Consider the following 23,182-nt stretch of genomic DNA (forward strand, 5'->3'; position numbering starts at 1 on the left):
GTTTCTAAAAACACAGAGTATGCATTAAACCAAGAAAGATTAATGGAAGAAGAAGAACATAAATAGTTAAAACATAAAATGAGTTTGGAGGTCAAGCTAGCAAAATAGCAAAGCTTGTGGACTGACTTCATATTCCTCCAAGAAAAGGGGTTTTGGCATAAAAGGGGCCAATGGAGGGGCTTGGCATTCTTAAGACACCAGCCATAGCTGCAGCCTGCTGTTTTGGTGTTTGAGTTGATAGATGCTTGTACTCCTTGCTTTTCGTATTTTTGAGACTGTCATGTCAAATCCCTCAGTTTTTCTGGGCAGCTCAGAAAATCTGTCTCTCTCAACAGTAGCTGAGAGGAGTTGTCTGGGGAAGACTTGTGCTCTGTATATTTGTTCTTTGCAGTCTGTTTTGAATATAACACAAACATTTCTGCTTAGTTCGTTGGTTTCCTTTTTTCCTCTCCAGTTGCACTAGACATAGCCTGCAAACAATTCTGTGTGGACTTGGAAAGAAAAGAGTGAGGCTTCCAAACTGCCCACCATCAGCAGAGCCAAAACTCTTCCTGTCAGGATTATTTGGACTTGAAAGAGGGTAGAGGCTCCTGATATTTCTCCTTACTGGCCTAGCCAGTGGACATTTAAAAAATTTGTGAGCCCTTTCTCGTTTCTGTTGTGGGATTGTTCTCTAGGGGGTTGCTTTAGATGGCTTAACTTGCTTGATTTCACAATGACCTTTGAAAACAAAAGAAATTAAAACTAGACTGGTTACTTAATTGTTTTTGTCATCATTATTAGATCCTAAATAAATTAAACATGCCAGAGATTTTATTTTAATGCACATGCCACACTCAGAATAAGTCACTTTCGATTATGGAACAACTTGCTATTTATTTAGACTTAGCCAGTATTGTGAGGGGGTGGGGCTCAGCCAGCAGGAGTGAGCACCCATTAAGAAAGCCCCAATAAGAAGATGGGAGGGACTCCAAGCATAAGTACTCAAGAAGGTTACAATGAAAGGCAAATTCATTTTTTATTTTCAGCTTTCTATTGCAGTTTGCTGACATCCCGCAAAGGTCAACACGACTTAATCATTATAACAAGTGAAATGATATTTATGCAGAGGGTCCATGCCAGTAAACTGAAACAGGCACCCTCTCCTACTCCAGATTAATTGTTTTCTGTATGTTCTTCCTGTGACCAGTGATGTTCACCAATGGAAATCTGTCTTCGTTCAGGAAGAATATGGCAAAGAAGCAATTAAAAAGGCCCCCAGCACATGGCATGGGAGCATAGGTGGATATGGTCACATCCTCCTGAAAACACTGAGAAAATGACATGCACCATTAAGAGATTAGCACCATTCACTGAGGTTGTGCTAGTTACTTGTGACCTATACACCTTTTGGCTAACAAATCAGGAGACATTTGCTCCTGCTTTCTATTTTTATTTAAAATAGACAAAATTTCAAGTAAATAGTTTAGAATGCCCTAGTAAATGAAAGCAATTAGCATCCGATTTTAATTATACTAAAATGAGATGTCCAGTCCATGATTGAGATATTCCCATAAAGTGAATATTAATTATTAGCATATCCTGACATACCATATTTTTTGGACCATAAGACGGACCCAGTTTTTAGAGCAGTAAAACAAGAAAAACAGTAAAAACAGCAGTTGGACCATAAGGAACACCCTATTCCCCCTGACTTTTTGGGAGGGGGGGAAGTGCGTCTCATGGTCCGAAAAATACAGTAACACAGTTGTCTCTCTTTTTCGTGCCCCCACCACACACACACACACACACACACACACACACACACACACACACACACACGGGAGCATATTTACCTGACACGAAACACCTCCCACTTCCCTGAAGAGTTCATTCAAGGATAGAACAAAAGACACCGACTGATTCCCCTGCTCACTAGCAACCGTGCTGATCGCAGGGAGAGATTGCCCCTGTTTACAGGATTCTACAGGCAGTTTTAGTGGATGCCTTAGCAGGATGCTCATGCCCTTTCCTGTCCCTGCCTACCCAACTGCTTGTAACCAGGAATTTATAGATGTGACAACTATATGTCTCAGAAAAACCCAAAAGACTTCTGACTTTTAAATTCCTCTAAGTTTCTCTAGCCCAGAACACACAGACGGATGCATCCAGCTTCTGCACTTTAGGGTTAGGAAAAAAAATGCTACTCAAATTAAACCAAGGCTTAGGATTTTTGTTTGGTTTGGGTCTGGCTCCTTTGGAAAGGATGTTTAATAAAAAGCCTTCTGCAGCCTGTATTGGAAGACAGAGTTTCTGCTCTCTCTAGACTTTCCCTTCTACTCTGTCTGTCCTGATCACCATAGTGCATGGCTGTGCTGTCGGCCCGGCTCTCAGACACACAAGGAGCTGGGCATCTGCGGAGACTCAGGAGACAGGCTCCTCCGTGCTGACTCAGAGGCCCACCGTATGACTCCAGTCTGGCGCTGTCACGCCTGGTTATGGAAAGGCAAGAACAATGCCTCCCTTGAGAAGGGGGGGAAAGTCCGGCTCAGTCACAGTTCTGATGTAAAATTTAAATCACCCCTGCACATCCTGTGGACTTACAGCTGTCAAAAAGGCAAGACCAGTGTTAAATGGAAAGGCGTCTTATTTCCTTAAAAAGTATACCCTTTGTGTCTATAAATAACAAACTTCCAAATCCCAGCTCCTAAGGCCACGTTATTCTACGTAATTTCTAAGTAATCACAACAAAAGGACTCTGACGTTTTTAACCTGTAGATGGCTGAAGGTTAAACTGCTGTTTCTGTGATTAATGGCGAATGTGCTACAATAGGTGGACTGAATGATTTGCAACAAATGACCAGTTACGGACTGGTGTGAATTTTTTTCATTTATTTTATTTTTTTTACAACTTCTACTTTTGGTCATTTTCCATGACAACTTAAAAGGATTGTGTCTTCAATATTTAGACATCTCAATCATCCATGTTTTCTTCAAGACAGTTAAAGGTCAGTGGTCTCATGGTTAGAGAAATTGTTTAACCAAATGTTAATAGTTCAAAATTGGTGTTTCTGTCTGGGAGAAAAAGGATTCAATTATGAGAATTATTAATGACCCAAGTAAAGGCAGATTTTTGTCTCAGTGCAGGTAGAAAATGTTCAGTGCTATTTTTTTTTAATTCACAAATGAGTAGTAGTTTTGGTGCTTTAAAAAAAACACTTTAGCATACTGCTGAAACATTTACTGGCTTTTTCTGGATGAAAATGGCTTTGTGTTTATCATGCAACCTTTCCCCAAAACTCATCTTTCTTCCTTGCTGTGACAGCAGAGTGAATTCCTAGATCTTTTCTCCATCTGAGCAAGGGAAAGGTTGCATCTAGTGCAGACTGGCCACACTTAATAGTCTCTCTCCTTTCTGAGTTTCTGTTTTAGACATTTAATGGGTTGAATTTTAAACAAATATAGTAAAACCTAAAGACATGTAAACTGGCAGATCTACTCAACTAAATAAATTAGTTCTATTGACTATATGTTGTGTTGCTTACAATAAAGTAATAGTGTTTTCTGTGGGTCAGGGTTTCCTAGTGGTCAAGGCTGGCCTTGAACTCACTATGTTGATGAGGCTGACCTGGAACTCCTGATCTTCCTGCCTGGAGAAGCTGGGATTACAGGCGTTAACCACCAGCCAGGGCAGTATCTTCTTACTTAGAAGACTTTTAGAGTGTTCACTTGCTAAAGATGCTCTAATTTTATATTGAATTTTAGCAGTTTGTGTTATTAATGAATCAGAAAAGAATGCAGGAAAAAGGAATCCACTTTCAAATTGTAATCACTGCAGAATGGAATCCTGTTGTCACAAACCATCCATCCATCCATCCATTCAAGATGTTGCTGAATATCCCAGCTGGTCTCATAGAACAGGTCTTCCAACCTCAGCCTCCCCAGGCTGAGGCTAAAGGCAAACAGTTCCATGCGCAGCCCAGAATGCTCCCTAGCTTTTTTTTTTAAAGCAAAACCAAATCAAACCTCCAAAATTGGTCATTTTAAATTTAATTTTATTAATTTCATTTCTTACTTAAAGTATTTCTAATATACCTGGAGCCATCCTGATATGGAAGTCTTTGTGGTCCCAGCTCTAGTAGGAAGGATGTCACAATTCTGAGTCTTGTCTGATGTAATATCTTAGCTCTTAGCACGGTTTCTCTTTTCATTCTACATAACTTCCTGGGATAGCCATGGACTGCCTTGCTGTTCTCTCTCCATCTCAGGCTTCAGGGGAATGGAAGAGGCTGAGAACAGGTGTTCCCTGAGAGCTGTGATATTTCTCAAGAGATAGTAATGAGGAATCACAGAAGGGAAAAGGAGTGCTACTGTTAGAGGAAGAGGAAGAGGAGGAAGAAGAAGAGGAAGGAGAAGGAGGAGAAGAAAAAAAAGGTAGAGAAGAAGAAAAGAAGGAGGAGGCGGAGAAGAAGAAGAAGAAGAAGAAGAAGAAGAAGAAGAAGAGGAGGAGGAGGAAGAGGAAGAAGAGGAAGAAGAAGAGGAAGGAGAAGGAGGAGAAGAAAAAAAGGTAGAGAAGAAGAAAAGAAGGAGGAGGAGGAGGAGGCGGAGAAGAAGAAGAAGAAGAAGAAGAAGAAAAAGAAGAAGAAGAAGAAGAAGAAGAAGAAGAAGAAGAAGAGGAAGAAGAAGAGGAAGGAGAAGGAGGAGAAGAAAAAAAGGTAGAGAAGAAGAAAAGAAGGAGGAGGAGGCAGAGGAGAAGAAGAAGAAGAAGAAGAAGAAGAAGAAGAAGAAGAAGAAGAAGAAGAAGAAGAAGAAGAAGAAGAAGAAGAAGAAGAGAACCAAAGTGAATTTTTAATGTTGAGCTTGATCCTGAGGCTGAGGACCAGAGAGCAGGAGGAGGCATGGTACAGAGCAGCCCTCCAAAGTCCCTTTAATACACACTGTTGGTGGCTCTGACATTTTTACCAAACATTTTTCTAGATGCAGCTCAGAGTTTTGTAATACACAGTGAAGATATTCTGTTCCGTTTTTAAGCAGAATAACAGATCAGATCCTAAGCACTGTAGCTCGTTTGTTTTTAGACTTGCATACGATGCTGAATTTTGTTAGTTTCTACTCTGGTGAAATGTGTGGTAAGAGACACAAGTCTCCCTCCTCCATGTGTCCTGTTGGTGTGTCTTCACGAGGGATGAATTCTGTTTTCACACACAGTGTCAGAGCCCAGGGACCACATCAGAATCTTCAAGGGACAATGTCAAGTGTGAGGTCCTCAAATGAGGGAAAACTGATCAGGAAACAAGCAAGTTGTACATGAGACACTGAAGGGAAAGAGACTTTACAGGAGAAAAAATATGTTACAGAAGTTTGAAAGACTGCATGTTTACCATAAATAAATTCTGCAGCAGACTTCTAGAAATGATAAAGCACAGACTTGGCTTGCAGAATTGATGTGGTGTCTTCAGAGGACAGGAGGACAGTTTTGGTATGGAAATGATGTGTAAATCTTGTAAAAGGAAAGAAAACATAAACTGTAAGATGTAAACAACAACAATTGAAATCCATAAAGAAATGGTAATGACAGATATTTTGTTCTGATAATGTGGAATTTTAAGTGTGTAACCAGATTATACCTCAAAGGGATGCATTGGTGCTTCACCCATCTGAGTTTAAACAGATTCATTCAAGCTCCACATCTCTTTCAATACCACCTATAGTGTGGGTGGCATTCCATTGTGAATAGATTTGTTAATATGTGATAGAGTTTTGTTCCTTCTGTTAATTATCTTCATTCAGGATTTTTAAGTTAAAAAAAATAGTCTGTATGTGTCCCCACGTGTTGTCTTTCCATTTACGGAAAAGAACTTGCAAGAATAAGTTGTGTCCTCATTGAATGTGTTATCAGTCAGCATTGTGTGACTGTAATAACAAATATGCAAGAAAGTAAAAGTATAAGTACAGAAATATAAACCTTATCTCTAAGGGAAGCTTTGTGGTTGCTTGGCCTTACTGCTGTGGGGGCTCAGGCGAGGCAGCAAGAGCCTAGGTACAGCAAAGCCAGTTGCCTTGAGTTCAGGCAGGGAGAGTAACACAGAGAAGGGGAAATCTCAGAATCCCCCGAGGACACAGTTCCAAGGACCTAAACACTTCCCTAGGGCCACCTCTTAGATGTTCTAACAGTATCCAGGAGGGCCTTCCCAGAGACAAACCTGCCTAGGGGATCTACAGGAACATTTACATCCAAAATGCAAGCCAAGGAAGGAATTGCTCACTGTTTTGTAAGCCATATTCCATGTTCTCAGAATGGGGCTCATCTTTTTAACCATCTTTAAGTGTTTTCAAAACATGATCTCCTCCAAGTTTTTCTCAACACGAGAAGGGTGGACATTAGAAACTGGTGTTTGAGAAGGCAAACAGCAAAGAGCTCTTGAGTCAGTGGAGAACATGATGCAGGGTTATAGAGGTCTGTGCGCCAACCGTTTAACCCCATGAAGCAGCCAGGAGAACAATCCCACTGCCTCAGACACCAGTTGAACTTCTCTCAATTGTTTTCTGTGCTCACTCATCTTTTGTACAGTGATCTCCCAAAAGTGAATGGTTTTAAAACAAATCATTTCTCTTTCGAAAGTACTGTTTATGCGGAGGAAGCTCAGTCAGTAAAGTGTTCTCCCCTCAAGAATAAGGAGCTGAGGTAAGTCCCCAGCACCTAGGAAAACTCACTATTGGCTCACACTGCAGTCCCAGCACTGCACAGTAGAACAAATGGACCTCTGAGGCTTCATAGCTAGCCAACCTAGCTAGTTGGAAACCAGGCCTCAGCCTGGTTTGAGTAAACAGGGCAAACAGCTTCTGAGGAATGCTACTGAGGTTGACCTCTGGCACACACACACACACACACACACACACACACACACACACACACACACACACACACACAACTAACTAGTTAGATGTGGTTACTACATAACTCCTGAACTCTCACCAGCTCTTCTCTGGCCCTGAATAGTTTCAGCGTTTTAGTTTAGCTACTGGAAGTTGATGCTTAATCAGAACTTCAGTATTTAAGCTCATCCTCCCTTTTCATCTTCTGCTTTTCCCCCCTGCTCTTTCATCCAAACTTTTCTCCCCACACTGTTTTGTTTCTCCTTTCAAATGTGTGTGCGCGCGCGCGTGTGTGTGTGTGTGTGTGTGTGCACGCGCGTGTGCATGTGCTATACAATCTCACTTTTCATAGGAAGCTTTTCCTCTTGTGTTTATTGGTGTCTGTTCAATCTTAGTGTTATGGAGGAATCTATCTACTGAGATAGCCTCTCTCTGTTATCTGTCCCTCACAGAGCACATACTACAGAGATATTCTTTACTTCTTAATTATGTCACCATCCACTTGAAATGCAGAGTCACTCTCTAAGTATTTTTCAATGAATTAATTGATTGAATGAATGGTTGGATGGATGCATCAATGGATGGACGGATGGATGGATGGATGGATGTGTGGATCAGTTTGTGTCTCCTTTTTCTCAATTAAGACCAACCAGAAAATCCCATATATCTTCACTACCTGTCTCTTTATAACACAATGGTCATTTTACTAGGAACAAATTATTCTTACTCAGTTTGTTCATTTCATTCTCATTTTCATAGGGCAGCGACAGCCATGGTGCAGCTGCCCATTAGCAGTTGTCCGCAGTATAAATAAGTATATCTGTCTTAGCTTAGAGGACTACACTATATGGAAATATAAGTCAAAGCCAGCATGACTGCCCCCTCAACAAGGTCATGGCCCTTACTGAGACTTGAACTCTGATCCCCATAACTACACAGCATGCCCTCTTAGCCTCTGAGCAGTCTCTCCAGCCCTTCTCATACATTTGAAACTGAACTGTAAGATATTGCTATAAGAACTCAGGGTTAAGATATCGTTATAAGAATATTAATATGTGAGAAAGTACACATGTTAAAAAGGCCACTATAGGAATTCCAAAAAGGAGGACAACACTGCACTCGGCTGGGCTTGACTTCTCTGACATCTGAGACATGCTGCCAGCATGCATGTTCAGTAAGGATTGACCTTCCAGGCCCTGCAGCGTCTGCCAGTCCGAAGGTCATCGCCTTAGGATTCATTTAACAGATGTCTTTGAAAGATAATTTTTAAAAGATGTTTATACCTGGATGAAGAAGTTATGAATAAAAATATGTCTGTCTTCATCTTGTATTCTAGTGGGAGAGACAGATTATAAACAAAGAAATAAGTACAAAATACTGTGCCTAGGAAGAGTAGGGAAGGAGGGAGCCTGGCCTTGGGGAGTGTTTGAGTGAGCCGTTACTGAGTAAGAGATTTGAGCAGAAATCTGTCTGAAAGGAGAGCAAGGCAGGTCCATGTGTGGAGAAGGAAGGGGTGATGAAACTCTGACTGTGGAACCCATGCTTTTGGGTTACTGGGGGGTTGGTACCACATTGCCAATACCGAGTGGCTTTGACTTTCAGGTTTGAAGCCAGAAGTCCTAAAATCAAGGTGCCTTCTGGGCCGAGTCTCTTCTAGATGCTTTTTCCAACACAGAGATGTCTTCTGCGTTTCCTGGTTCATCTTCTCCTGCTGCACAGAATCTGGCAGCTTGTGCCTGGCTCTGCCCCTTCCGGCTTTCCGGCTTGAAAGCATGAGGGTCACTTTGGACCCCAGAGAAATTCCAGCTACAGTCTCTTCATCTTCAGATTTCAACATCTCACACTTACAAAACCAGCTCTTCCATAGAACACAAATCTCACAGGCTCTAGGGATTAGGGCCCAGGTGTCCCGAGTGGGTGGGGCCATGTTTTGATGAGCACCTGGGGTTTTGTGACAGACACTGATTTTTAGACTTGCTAAGGAGTTCTAAATAGTCCTGACATTCAACCCATGCCAATAGCTTTCCGGTCATCCCACCGTGCTGCCAGCATTCAGGACCACTGGTTTCGTTTCCCCGTTGGCAGTTGTGACTCCTCTTCCTCCCTGTAAGTTCGTTCTCCATGACTGAGTGCAAAGCGAGTCATTCACCATGCACAGTGCTTGTAGCACACCTGGAGACCCTGCCTCCAATGGCAGGAGACCCCGTCGTTTTAAGAGGACCGTCCATCTCACTAGCACAGTAGCATGATTATGCAGAACACTACAGTAAAAAGGAAAGAGAGAGAGAGAGAAAAAAAGGGATTCTTTGCGAAAGCCAACGTCTCCTTCCAAGGGGACGGTTGCTTATCTATTCCATTCATGTGCTCAGCATCCCAGGAGCGCTATAGAGGAGGGATGGGCCTCTATCCATGCTTCTCAATCTGCTCCCGTTCCTAAATAAACCTGAACCCTAAATTTATATTGACTTTCTAAAAGTGTCTCCGTCTGTATCTCTGCTTCCACCCGTACTTCCTACACGAAAGCCAGCTCCATTTATCCCCCACCTCCCATTTCTCGTTGCCATTCTTCTCCCTCAAGACATCCCAGGTCCTAGGAGCCTCTGGCCTTGTGGAACCAGGGGCGTCCGGCTTCTGTGTCAGTTGCGTCTTAGCCTCAACTGACTCTCACTATTTTTATTCCCTTTACATAAAGTCCACTAAGTCACTTCATAAAACTCTCGAAACAGAGACGCCGGCATTTCATTAAAAAAAAAATCTTATTAGGTAAGTGTCTTGCATTTGTGTTATTAGTGACTTAAAGTGGCCTAGATGAGACATGAATTCTTTGAGGAATTCCTGGGCTAGATAACAGTTATTTAAGATATCACTATTACCCTGTGAAGCAGAGCCCCACGAGGCACCGCCATCTTGAGGTCTTCTGTCTTGGGCCAGCTTCTCTGAAGTCTGGGTAAAGCAGGGAAGATCACACGTTGTTCTCAGATTGCCCCCAGGTGCCCTCCCCTGCAACACTGCAGCCCCCCTAAGCCTCAGTGAGTCTGGGGTGTCTTTCTACTGTCAGCACCTGATGCTTTGCTCCGCCCAGTGGATCCCTCGAGTAGACAGGACTGGAGGAAGGCTCCGCCGTCTTGCTGTTGCTCATTTTGCTGTGTGTGTGAGTAACAGGAAGCCCGGGCACTGCTGTGCGGACTGCAGTCTGGGGCTCTCTGTATAGTTTGTTAGGAACTTTACTTTTTACCAACTTATCTGTACTGAATCACAAGCATGCATGTTCTTAGTGAGGTACCTAACCGTCTTCCAGAAGGCTTTCACCTGACATTTATTAGCATGGTTTCCAAAGGCCAACACGTGAAGGGCATCCTATAATACTTTGAAAGTGGAGCTGGGGGATCAGTTGCCTTCTAGCTTCATGACCTTGAACTTTTTACTCCGTGCGATGCTGGGTTTGGTGAATACAACTTAGCCATGGGTCCACGCCGTGCCCCTGTGGCAGCCATACATGTTGAGAACAGTGTCGACGTCCCCTCTTTCTGCCTTGTTCTCTGTATGTCTACTTCTAGATTTCAGGGTTTCACTAATACTAGCAAAGTAGAAACCAGCACTTCAGTCTTCCTTCTGAGAACCGTAGGGTGGTGATTACTTTGGAGAGCAGCTGAGCTAATTTTCTTGCATGATGACCAGGGGCCAAGAGTTGTCAGTAGCCTAGAATTTTTAGGCATAGGAAGACTGGTTACTTAAAAGGCTGTGGTGGGCGCCATTGGTATTATCTATCAGTCCCCGTGAGAACACTGATGCTCCTGCAAACCGTAAGTGCTGAGGTTTCCTCACAGGTGAAACAGCCAGTAGTCAGACTTCCTGCTAGTGCACTGTGCTCAGTCTCTCCACAGAGGCCTTAAGGGTTTCAGCTATGCATGAATGTGCTCTTCTAACTAGGAGGAGATGTTGGTATCTTGAACACAGACTCAGAACCCTATGATTTGAGTGTGCTTGGTGTTTAGGAGCTTGCTATGTGTGATAATGTAGCTAGTTAGTGAGGTTACCAGTGAGACCTAAACAACACTTAGTGGATTTATTCCAGCCATGTCCACTCTTTCACTGCCTTTAGAGTCGACTTGGGATAGACCTTTTCAATGGAATTGAAAGTTGTTACGAATGATCGCTTGAGCGCTGAGAGCTCCCACGACAGCTGCCTGTAAACAATTCCTCCTCTTGATCTATCCTGATCTTGGCTGGTCAGCGCCATCACTATTAACTTTTCCTTTAAAGCACTTTGTGAGTCGTGCTGTTAGTTTACAGCTGAGTACTGAAGGTCTGGGAGAAGCTTTCTGATGGGCATGGTGATTTTACAGCTAAACTCTTCAAAGAAAAAGTCTCCCTTATTTTGAGTTTTTTTTTCTTTTTCTTTTTCTTTTTTCCTTCTTTCTTGTCTTTTTGAGTATGGAGATTCATGTGGGCTGGCTGAAGTCTGCACTATACCTAAGAGCTTGCAGTCAGCGAGTGTCTCCCCTGACGTAAGGAGGATGCCTCTCAGTTTAAAGATGAGGAAACTGAGCAAGAGGAAGTCTAGCATGGATGGCGGACTCATTCTTCATGGGTGAGGAACAGATCGTCTGGAAATGTAAAAGGCCGCACCGTGCGTGACAGTAGTGAAGGCCTTTGTGGGAGGATGTGATCTCAGCTTCTTGTCCCGCTGGTCTAGAGTAAAAAATGGGAGAATCTGTAAACACTCCCCATATCATGAAGAAGAGCGAGCACCAACGGATAACCCTGTCCTTTCAAGCTCAGGTTAAGCTGTACATATTCTGCAAGACAGCTGATGGCTTTTGCATTGGCCGTTTTAGCTCCGTTCCGTTTCCATGTAGAACTTTTTCATGGTAGGGAGAAAGAGCAGCCAGCTCCTTTCTCTAAAAAGGTGGGCCCTGTGCTTTAAGCCCAGATGATATTCTGAATCCTACTGAGGATAATACTCAACTCTTGTCCCTTTATCTAAACCTGGTTTCAATTAGCCTTTCTTGCCAAACCAAAAGCCCTGGGGTTTCTTTTGGGCTTTAAGTGTTCTAAGGAGCAAATAACTGCGAACTCACATTTAAATACTGTGGAGGCTTATGCAGCTAGAATTGAAACTTTTAAAAATATCCCTGTGTGATTTGCTACCTCACCATGTTGGTGTTAGAACCAGAATGGGTTAAATGTTTCACAAGTCGCCGTTGACAAAATGTGTGTAGTTCTCAAGTTTTGAACAAATACCTAACTTTCTGTCCATTTCTCTGAGAACCACTTTCAGGAGTATTTCTGTCTTGCAGTAATCTTACTGTTAATGCAATGCAAACTTGTTAGAGTGGAGAGCATGTATTTATTTTATTATATTTTTTGATGGAGGAGATTTTAGTGCTTTTCTCTCTTTTAAACTGCCCACAGTATTTGCTATTCACAGATGTTCCGTTTTGAATAAGGCCTATCACAGTGTAAAACTAGATGGATACTTTTCTTCCCCTCAGAATGGAATGGACTTGCATTGTGCAGTGTTCTTAGGTGAATTTTCTTGTTTAAGAAGCCAGAATACAAGAGAGTGCTATATTAGTGTATTATTCTTACAGCAAACAAGCCCTGTTCTGTCGCTACCTGCTTGGCCATTGTTTCTGATTGTGTGTGCTGTGCAGTGGTGTTTGGATGGCTTCCTGCTCTCCGCCAGCACAAAAAGGCATTTCTGTTACAATGGCCCCTGAGCACACAATGACGGCATTAAGGATTTATGTGGAGGTTTCATTATTTTCTCCTCTTTTGTTCCTTCCAGGATGTCTTCCAAGCGACCAGCCTCTCCGTATGGGGAGACAGATGGAGAGGTAGCCATGGTGACAAGCAGACAGAAAGTGGAAGAGGAGGAGAGTGAGAGGCTCCCAGCCTTTCACCTTCCCTTACATGTGAGTTTTCCCAACAAGCCTCACTCTGAGGAATTTCAGCCAGTTTCTCTGCTGACGCAAGAGACTTGTGGTCCTAGGACCCCCACTGCTCAGCACAACACAATGGTAGGTTTCTCACGGTCTCCCTGTCCTCGCCAGTCTATCCCTCTAATAGCTTGGCTTCCGTCTTTTGCTTGAAATGATCATGTGTTTAAGAGCCACACAGAAGATTCACTTTAGGCACCATAGAATTCCTTCTAGTAACTGGACTCCACAAGGGAGCATAAGCAGTGATGATTAGTCCCTTGTTTGCTTTTTGAGAAACCTGCTCCTGACACATAATTAGGGGGACATCCATAGAAAATGTATTGATTGTGTTACGATAGCACGGCTAAAGTTAGGCAGAATCAAAGTTGGCTTCTTATTCTTCCTGAGGAAGAGATATTAGCTATGAATGCGTACACTCATCATTGCTAAGCCTACAGGTCAAGCAGTCCTCAATTATTTGAACAAAGGACTAGAATTTTCCCTCCTAGATAGTGCAATACACACAGCACACATGAAAGGCTGCATGCTAACACACACACACGTACAAACACGTGTGTGTGTGTGTGTGTGTGTGTGTGTGTGTGCATGCTCATGCTTATGTGCATGTAGAGGGGGAGTCAAGCCACAATAATTCATAACCCTCACAGTAATCTAGTGAGCTACTGTTAGTAATCCTCTTTTCCATTCGAGGAATCTGAGGCAAGGTGAAATTAAAAGACGTTCCAGGCCACAGAAACTCACCTAGGCAGGCTAACCTCAAGGTCCGTAGTCCTGGCCTTCCTTCACGAGAGCTCAGGCATAGTTGATATCTTCTTGTTTGTCACTTGGCAAGCTCAGTCATATGCTTGATGCTTACTCCCTCTCCCTCTCTCGGTCACTTGTCATTCTGTTGGAGGCTACAGCTCGGTATCTTCTTGTCCATGGGAGGAGAGAGCAGGTGGGCGGGCGCACGTAGGTCAGCGTGGTGAGATGTCAGACTCTCCATCTGCTCTTGTGCCTCTGTGATGTGTTACCCACTTAATGCTTCGACCATTGCCTGCTCTCAGGCGGTACCAAACTAAGGGTGTTTCTTGGATGGATTTTCCCCGTGACAGTGACATACATACAAGTCTGAAGGACTGAATAGAAATAGCGATGGCTCAAAGAGTGGAACCAAGGTAACGATAAGGTAATTTTGAGCATAGCATACTCAAACGTGAATGGGCCCCAGAGAGGTAGGTTAAGTTAAAAAAAAATGGCAACATTGGGGACAGCATGAAATTCTGATCTACAATTTGTGGGTCTTCTGGAGACAGACAGGGAGTTCTGTTTATGAGAGCGTATCACAGGCTAGTGAGATGGCTCAGCATGCAAGGATGCTGGACACATAAACTTAAGAAAGGTAGCTCCATCCGTAGAACTCACTCTAGAAGGAGGGAATCATCTCTCAAAAGCTGTCCGCAGACCTCTGGGTGCTCACCTCAGGACTCACAGACCCGGGCTTACATACAGAGGCACACAATAATGCTAGATAAAAACATTAAAATAACTGGTCTGAGTAGTGATTTCCAGTGAATTCTTCAGGAGATCTGTGACCCAAAGTGGTTGAGACCCACTGTAGTGGCTGAGATGGGCTGTGGTATAAGTTATTGGGGTTTGTTAGCAAATGACCAATGCCATATTGGTGACATCAGCATTTGGACTTTCCTGTACCACATGAGTAGTTTCTCAGTTTGTTTCTACCTCAGATGTTTCTTGTATTCATCATCCTTTCTTCTCTAGAGTGGACACTTGAACATGTCATGACCCTAACTTCTCAGACCTTCTGTTAGGTCACCCAATACATCCATCAGACACATCTAGCTGAAAATGGACCACATTGCTCCCCTACTGATGAATGTATGTGCCAAGTTGCTTCACCTGAGCAGCAGGTCCTATATAAAACACCCCACATCATGATTAGCTTTTTTTTTTTCTCCAGCAGTCTGCATTGGACCAAAGCTCTGGCTGTGCCCAGCTTCGCACACAGTTATGAACACCGTTCATGGAAGTTCTATACTTCCTCCCTGGGCTATCTTTATTATTTTTAAATTTCATCTTTATGGTAAATGTGCTCTTCCCACAGGAATAGGTGAAAGGTCGCCACATCTTAGATGGGTTTACTCCATTGTTGGACAATGGAGACCACATTGTCCCTTCAGCCATGGCACGTCACCTTTTTTTCTCAGGCTCCACGTGTCATCTGTGCATTCAGATGTTTGTCTCTATATGCTGTCATAGTGGTTCTTATTGATATACACAGACATGCACACACACATACACATATGCACAGACACACACACATGCACACATACACTCATGCACAGACAGCTTTACACACAGGCAGGCAAACACACACATACACTTTTTCTGGAATAAAGCATGAAATGATACTCAGTTTATGATGACTTGATTAATATTTGACATTATATGGCTCAATAAATACTAAGTACTTGAGGATAAAGTTTTCAAAAATGTCAATTCCTGGTGACTATGTTCTAGAAATTTCAGAGTTATAGTGATACCTACTAATGTACTGTCTGGGAAGAAGTCAGGATGTAGCAAGTTCTTACAATAAGATGTATTATAAACACTTATCAAAATGGCTGAATGTATTTATGGTATTATTACTCAACATGAATACTTTCTATTTTATAATGGACTATTGTACTCTTCACACAATAGAGTCTTATGTTTCATAAGGAAATATATTCTCTACAATTTTACTCAGTATCTTTGAAAAGGGAGAATGCTTCATGATCTTTGTATTATAGAGTGGTTCCTGAAAGGCTGCCTGGCAGAATCAGGGAGCCACTTTCCATATAAAATTTCAGTCCAGAGAGATTTCCTGAGATGAAAACTTTGCACACTCCATGGCCATCACCAACTAAAAATGAGAAATTCAGAGTCCAGTTATAAAAGGGGTAAGGCCTAAGTAAGAACCAGACAAGGGTGTCGACCTGCCTTTCTGAGCTTTCAGAACTCCTATTTATTTTTCTGAGTATTTGGAGAATAAACTAAATTTCTAACTAAGGGAAAGTCTGGGGTAGGGAATGGTAACTGTAAGCAGTACAAATGCTGTGAATCAGATTTTATGCAGGTTCTGGCTTGCTGGGGAGAATGCAGCTATGATCTTGTGATATACTCATGGTAGTTAGTGTAAGAGTGTCAGATCCTTGTGGGATTCAGGCATGGGGAGGGGGGTAAGATGATGCCAATCGGGGATGCTGCTGTGTTCTTCAAAGAAGCCCTCATAACTTTGCTGGACAGCCAGTGGAAGACCCTGACTCCTTTCTCATTTTTAACACACCATGTGAAAGAATGGTTGTGCCATCACTGGAAAAACCATGCTAACCTTTAACCTATGGATAATAAAAGTCCTCCTGTATCTTTTGTTGTTGTTTTTGTTTGTTCGTTTGTTTTCTGTTTTTTTTTAATTTTTATATGTGTCCTGTGTGTAGAGATGATTAAACATCTGTGTATGTATGTGTGTGAGTGTGTGTGTGTGTGTGTGTGAGTGTGTGTGTGTGTGTGTGTGTGTGTGTGTGTGTGTGTGTGTGTTACATGCACATCTAGAGGCCAAAGTTCAACATCAGTGTCTTACTTGGGCCTTTGCCACCTTATTTTTGAGACAGCGTCTCTAAGTGTCCGTGGAGCTCAGTGGTCTCGGCTGGCCTATCTGACCACCTAGCTCATGCAGCATGATTCTGACATGTGAGCTTGGCTCCAAGCCTCTGCTTGTGCAGCAAGCACCCTACAGACCAAGTCATTGTCCCAGCCCGTGGGTTTTTGTTTTGTTTTGCCTGCATCTTTAAAGCGGGCTTGGTTGTTGCCTCTGAGTTTCGGAGACAAAACGGGTAGCTTGAGATTCAGGCTAACCTTAAGAACAGTCTGACAGGGACAGGTTGAATGAAAGACGTAGGCAGCCTCCTGCCAGTCAGCACAGGGTGTGTGGGTGTCCGAGGGATGGGCGCAGCTCTGAAGAGGAAGCAGCCCCTGGTGCTCATTTTTCTGACTGGTTGCATGCTGCATCTGTTGGTGAGCTCTCAGCCCCAGTGCAAATGTGATGTAAAATGAAAGCCGCCACCACCTGTGGTTCCAGAATAATCTGTTGTCTATTTTTTTTTTAAAGCCGACTCTGCTCTTCCGAGCTTTCTTTTGATTCTTTAAACCGCTCTTGTTTTTGAAGGAACAATATGCTATTTTCAATTTGAAGTCGTCGGAGTGCCTTGCTCTAGATGTAACTGAATCTTATTAAAAAAGAAATAAGCGCACAGATACTTCTCATTTTGCATTGTTTCAGGTCCAGCCAATGGACTTAGGCATTCTAGATAAGAGCAGTGCCAACAAGCTGCACCCTTTAATCATAGAGTCATTGGTACCATAATACCTCTGACTGTGGCTCAAACCATCAGCTGTCAGCCTTCTAAGTCACTGGGACTAAAGTTATATCCCCCTGTACTAGGATATGTGTACAGTGTGTGTGTGTGTGTGTGTGTGTGTGTGTGTGTGTGTGTGTGTGTGTGTACACATACATACTATATTATATATGTGAGATATTTTGGCATCTCATTTACAGTTTATTTTTATGGTATTTTTCTGGAAATATTCAGAATTTTGGGTCTCCGCGATCATCGTGTACTCCAATGGTGCCTGTGAGAGTCAGTGTGCTTCAACACTGCAAAACCAGAGTACACATGACACAATTGTTGTGAGACCCTCCTGCCTCCTGTCCTCAAGGAAAGAAAATAAGATGGTTCAAGTTAACTGTTAATAAAAGACACAGTGTTGGGCTTTTGAGTATACTATAGCAAGGCTCCTGAATAGGAGAGCCAGCCTTAGCCATTGAAATAACCACCCAGTCTGTGTACTGAGAAGAAGGAGGAGGCGTTTGGTACACTCAGGCTTGTGGCTAGCACTTACATTTCTTTTCCACACAAGATTATCTCCAACTGTTATGTTGTAGCTGCAACTTTAGGTGCTTTTTATATGAATTTTTCTTACAATATAAGAATCAATTATGCATTTTTGATATCTAGGATAGTATTACCTATTTGGGTATTTAGTCAAGAAATTTAAGGAAAGGAGAGGAATGTGTGTCATTCAAAAATAAATCGCAGAATAAGAACTTAATTGTGGGGTGGTAAAGATTACTATTCTTATCTGATGCTTTTATAAGCTTTTCAATGTCTGGTACCTTTGTATATTAAACTTAGCGTTAAGCTATCGTGGCATGGTAAACCCCACTATTGCTATGCCAGGGAGGTCCTTGTGCTAGTTATAATAATGAGAGTTTCATTGTTTAGGGAGAGCCCTATCCCAGACTCTAGACAAAAGTGTAATGACTTTTGAATGATGTGGACGTGGGACGCCCTCTGTTTAATAGCACAGAGAGTAGACCTAGTAAGATTCAGATAAAGTAAGCTCCCAGACAGCATGTGCTGGTCCTTGTGTAAAACTATGATCGCAGGTGGTATCACTCAGCACGGAGAGCGATTTCACAGGTTTATCTCTAACCTGTTGTAGCTGGAAGAGATAGGCTTCTTATCTGAACAAGGCCAATTCAATTGCAACAAGGTAAGATGCTGACAAGTCTGCGTTTGTTGTTGGTTTTTTTTTTAATGGTAAATTGATGTTTATCATACAATGAAATTACATTGTTACAAACATCACCCTGTATACTTTGTCACAAAATACCCCCTGGTGCTATTTATCTAGACACAATTCCAGACTTGTGTTTGAATGGAAGTTCAATTTTTCTATGTGTATTGTGCTAGGAAATTACCCCCAGGGCTTTCAGGGATGGAGACAGTGAAGCACAGTCAGCTAGGACCACAGAAGCTGCTGGAGAAATTGGGCACTAGATCATTCTGTCCTGTGCCCATGCCCTGTGGATCAGCCCCTATTGTGGTGAGAAGGGTTGGCCCCTAGGAAGTCACAGAAATGTTGATGGGGAGATGGCTCAGTAAATAAGGCACCTGACTCACAAGCACGAGGACCTTCCTTCAACTCCCCAACACAAACGCTGGGCACAGTGGCGTGTGTCTGTAATCCCAGGGCTGGGTGGGGTGGGGGTGGGGGTGGGGGACAGACAGGAAGGTCCCAGGGCTTGCTGGTCAGACAGTCTAGCTTCAACAGCACACTCTTGCTTCATTGAGTGACTGTCAGAAAGTAAAACAGGAATGAGTAAGAGGCTACGTCTTCCTACACGAGGCTTTATGTTTGGAATTAAACTAGAGTGATTGCCATATATAATCAGTAGAATTAATGTAAGATGTTGGAATTATTGTGGAGATGGAGATGATTTTCTGTTGAGAGGTGACTGAGATTTGAGAGGATTAAAGTAGTTTAATCTGAGATGGTTCCCACATGAAAAGCAACACTAGGTACCCAGACTACTTAGAGTACATATGCACACACACACACACACACACACACACACACACACACATTTAATTTCCGCTGTTGCAAGCTCCTTATACTGGAGTTTGGCTTTGTCATTTTAAATACTTTACCCCAGCAGAGAGAGCTCCAAGCAGAACAAGTTTGGAAAGGAAAGCAGCAGTCACAAGCATACTGCAAAATCTTCAGCGTAAACAATGGGGACGCTCCTAATATATGACACTCACACCACGCAGGACAAAACCATGTCTGGTCCGTTGGGGCTCAGTGTTTGCTTGGTTTACGGGGTGACCGTCTCTGCTTCAGGGGGAGAGCGATAGCATTTGTGGCTGAGATGCTGCTGCAATAAGGAGCAAGACCGGTGCCCTGTTTGATGGTGGTCTTGATTTGGGCAGCAGATGGGCGTGTCATTTCTTAGTCATAGAATGACTCTGACAAAGAAAGGAGGTAGTCTTCTGTACCTGGATGTAGCAGGCAATGACAAGTCTGTGTGCAAACTAGTTTCTATTCGAGATGCTTAACTTTGTGTTCCTCACTTCCACCTCACTTTCTCTGCTCTGCCGTTTCTCTTCCCGTCTCTTTAGAATGTATTAATAGCCAAAGTTGGCCGCGAGCTTCTGGCAATCCTCCTGCCTCAGCTCCCCCAGTGCTGAGATTATAGGTATGAACCATCATGCCTATCCAGAAAAAGCTTCCTAATGAATCATCTTGTGGGTCTCAATAGTTCCGTGATCAGAAAAAGACACAGGAAGGAGAACCCACAAGCAGAGTTCACTGATGTTCATTTCCTCCTTCACAGCCCTGGGCTTTTGGAGAATTGCAGGCCCCCACTGTGGCCATCTTTGATTTCTCTTACTGTCTGTGATTGCTGGAGCTCAGTGGCCTTGCTCCTGAGGCTTTCAGTGGCTTCTCCATAACACAGGTGTGAACTGAGTCCCCACAGATCAACACAGGACATTCATTCAAATGCTCTAAGTCTGTGTATGTTTGTTGCCTGATGCACTGCTAGTAAGTAATACATGGTAATTTATCTTTAATATCCTCATGGGGCAAATAAGATCCTGAGGCCATTGCTGGTTCCAAAATTCCCCATTGCCGCTTGTCCTGCACGCCTGCTCCCAGAGACAGGGTGCTGCTCTTCCTATAGTGGCTGCAGCTTCAGCTTTAAACAGTTTCACCATCGTTTTACTCTTTTCAACCATGTTTCAGTTTTAGGAACTGGCTGTTTTCTAATACCTGAGAATTCACAGGGATGGCTGAAAAGAAAAAGGGGAAAGTCAAAGGTGGAAGCTAGAAAGAAGGCTACTTCTGCAGTAAGAGGGTAGTCTGATTAAGGGCTGTGAGAATGGGACTGTGCGTGTATCCTTTCTTATTTCACTCCTGCAAAATGCACCCGCCTGAAGGACTCCTAGAGTCCCAGGATCCTTTCTGTGAGGATACTTTTTCTCCAAATGCAAGAAGGAATCTCTAAGATCTAGGAGCTCACTTGTCCCTCTAGACTCAAGCTTCTGAGCCTACCAGTCAGAGATGCTGCGTGTGTATGTGTGTGTGTGTGTGTGTGTGTGTGTGTGTGTGTGTGTGTGTGTGTGTCTGAAACTGTGATAAAATGTTGCCATTAGAACTTTCAAGTTCAGGCAGCAGTGTCGTAAATGTGATGTAAAAGAGTGTGGCTTTGCAGTGTGACTTAAGGAAACAATATCAGATAAGCAATGTAAGAAAGTGTGATTCAGGAGTTTCCATCTTGTTAACATGGCTTTCCATTTCACAGGTGTATAAGGAAACAAATAACCAGATCGGGAGACAATGACTTCAGAAATACAACATTTTCTGCAGTGTAGAAAAATCTAAGTGGGCCAGGAAGGGTGGCCCCCTTGGGAGGCTGAGGCAGGAGGACTGCTGCGTGCTAAAGGGCAGCCTGTGTTACCTAGTGAGCATCAAGACCGTTTCAAAAGAAAACAAATGAGAAGATAAAAGGGGGGAACTTTTGGGGGAAAAGATTCCTTCAATAACAGTGGCAACATGAACTGCAAGTGTTCACCACACCAATAGTGTCATGCTGGGGAATGTTAAAGTGTTACTCACCTTTAGCCACCCTCTGCCATTTCCAAGATGCTCAGAATTGAGCTGATACAAATCTGAGCTCATGCGTAGATTTGATGGTCTTGTGCACTCCTCCTCCTTGCTGATTGCTTTGTTTTCTTCTTAAATATTTATTATCACTTAGTTATTTGCATGGGTGTGTATTGTGCATGTGACCTCCTGCTCCTGAGTGCAGTGCTCATGGGGGCCGTGGATTTCTACATCTGGAGGTATAGGTGGTTGTGAGCCACCTGACACGGGTGTTGAGAACCAGGCTCAGGTCCTTTGCAAGGCTTTGCTGCTGAGCCATTGTCCAGCCCTTTAAACAGTAAAGTCTGGCTTTTGTTTTCTTCTGTTTAGTTTTCTCTATTCCTTTATGGCAGCCAAGTTGTGTGCTATTTGAAGTCAGATGGAACCACGAGGCTAACTGAGCTGACAGCTATAACTGGGCGGCCTGGTCGCACATTTAGTTATGTGATGGGCAAGAAGCTTTGATTTCCTCCATAGCCCATGTTTAAGAATGAACCACGTGACCAAAGGAAGTGTGAATATGAGCAGGTCAGCCTTGACCAGCTGCGACCGCGGCATCACAAGGTCAAGTCGGTGTACAAAATGACCCATCTGTGCTTGCCAAGGCTGCCTGTGCAGCAGGAAGGCAGACACCGTATTTATTACTATAGCTAGAAAACGGGTTAATTTACCTTCTCATCTTAGCGCTTAGACATCAAGCAGCTGCCGAGAAACAACAGTGAATGCAGCAAACCAGGAAACAGAATTCTAGGGGTTAATAAAAAACTTATAAGCAGAGGTACAGTATAAGCAGCATGCATGTGCTCAAGCACACTCCAAAACTGACTTTAAGTAGCATCGGCTTATGTGCCAATATAAATGTGTGCTATACAAACATCAGAACCCAATGGGCACAAATGACAGAAAAAAAAATAAGGTCCGCCATGGTTTGTGAGCATACACTCCAAAATGCAGTAGGCTTGGGGACCCCTCCTCAGCCACGTGAAGCCTCATCTGTCCTCCTCGTAACACCGGTCTTCAGCGACAAGGGGCTCCAGCGGCCATCTGCAAGGCTTCGGGGCAGTGGTTCCTAGGAGCACAGTGACCTAGGAGCCTCTGAACACGCTCCCCATGTCTGAGATTCTAATCTCCCTTGGGCCATCAGAACACAAGAAGCAACTCCGAGTGACTCTTGTGAGATTTTCGTAGAGCCTCAGCCTGAACGATGACACTCAAATACGGAGGTCTCAGAGCTGCTTAGAGGGTGCTGGTAACGGGCAGTGAGTATTTCCGTTCACAGCGGTACACGCCGGGTGTGTATCACTGCACCCACCGGCGTGTCTGCTCTGGGAGATCACACACTGCCATTTCCCGAGCTTATAGAAGCAGAGAAGTCCTGCTGTCACTGAGGAGAATTATCTTTGGAGGAAGAGTTAGACTTTGGGTCTATGACTTCAGAGTCCAAACACTGAAGAAGAGCTGTGTGAACCAGGCACTCAAAGCCTTGTCAGAACAAGCAATTTTAAAGGCTGTTAGAAATGCCGGTGGAACCATCTGTACTTGTTTATCTGTCCAAACTCAGAGCTTACCTGAACTTTCAGATGTGTGTGCAGTGTTGGTGTGTGTGTTCACACACTTGTTGTGGACAGATAACACGTCTGGTGGTGTGCCTCAGGGGTCATACATGCAAGAAGTCCGCATTTCAAGGTAGCAAGCAAAGGTCAGAACTTTACCCTACGTGCACACGTGTATACATAGTGAATTAAGACTGAACTCCAGGCAGCAGGTTGGATTCCCAGCACCCACATGGCAGCTCACAACTGCCCACAGAATCTAATACCCGCTTCTAGCCTCTGAGGGCACTGCAGACACGT

The 23,182-nt window shown here is 43.4% G+C and overlaps 1 protein-coding gene across 8 annotated transcripts in view; it reads left to right on the forward strand.

Moving 5' to 3' along the window:
• SOX5 (SRY-box transcription factor 5) overlaps window positions 1-23,182 on the forward strand; it is a 942,792-nt gene that overhangs the window by 612,435 nt on the left and 307,175 nt on the right. For 5 of the 8 annotated variants that reach the window (XM_084765306.1, XM_084765302.1, XM_084765304.1 and 2 more), the window contains one exon: window positions 12,647-12,878. In XM_084765306.1, the coding sequence (XP_084621432.1) occupies window positions 12,648-12,878 (231 nt within the window). In that variant the 5' untranslated portion in view covers window position 12,647. Of the gene's footprint in view, window positions 1-11,325; window positions 11,447-12,646; window positions 12,879-23,182 lie in introns of those variants that run through there. The other 3 variants (XM_084765307.1, XM_084765309.1, XM_084765303.1) reach the window with 2 other exon arrangements.

Source organism: Acomys minous (assembly GCF_964271855.1).
Source record: "Acomys minous genome assembly, chromosome: 17".
Lineage (NCBI taxonomy): Eukaryota > Metazoa > Chordata > Mammalia > Rodentia > Muridae > Acomys > Acomys minous.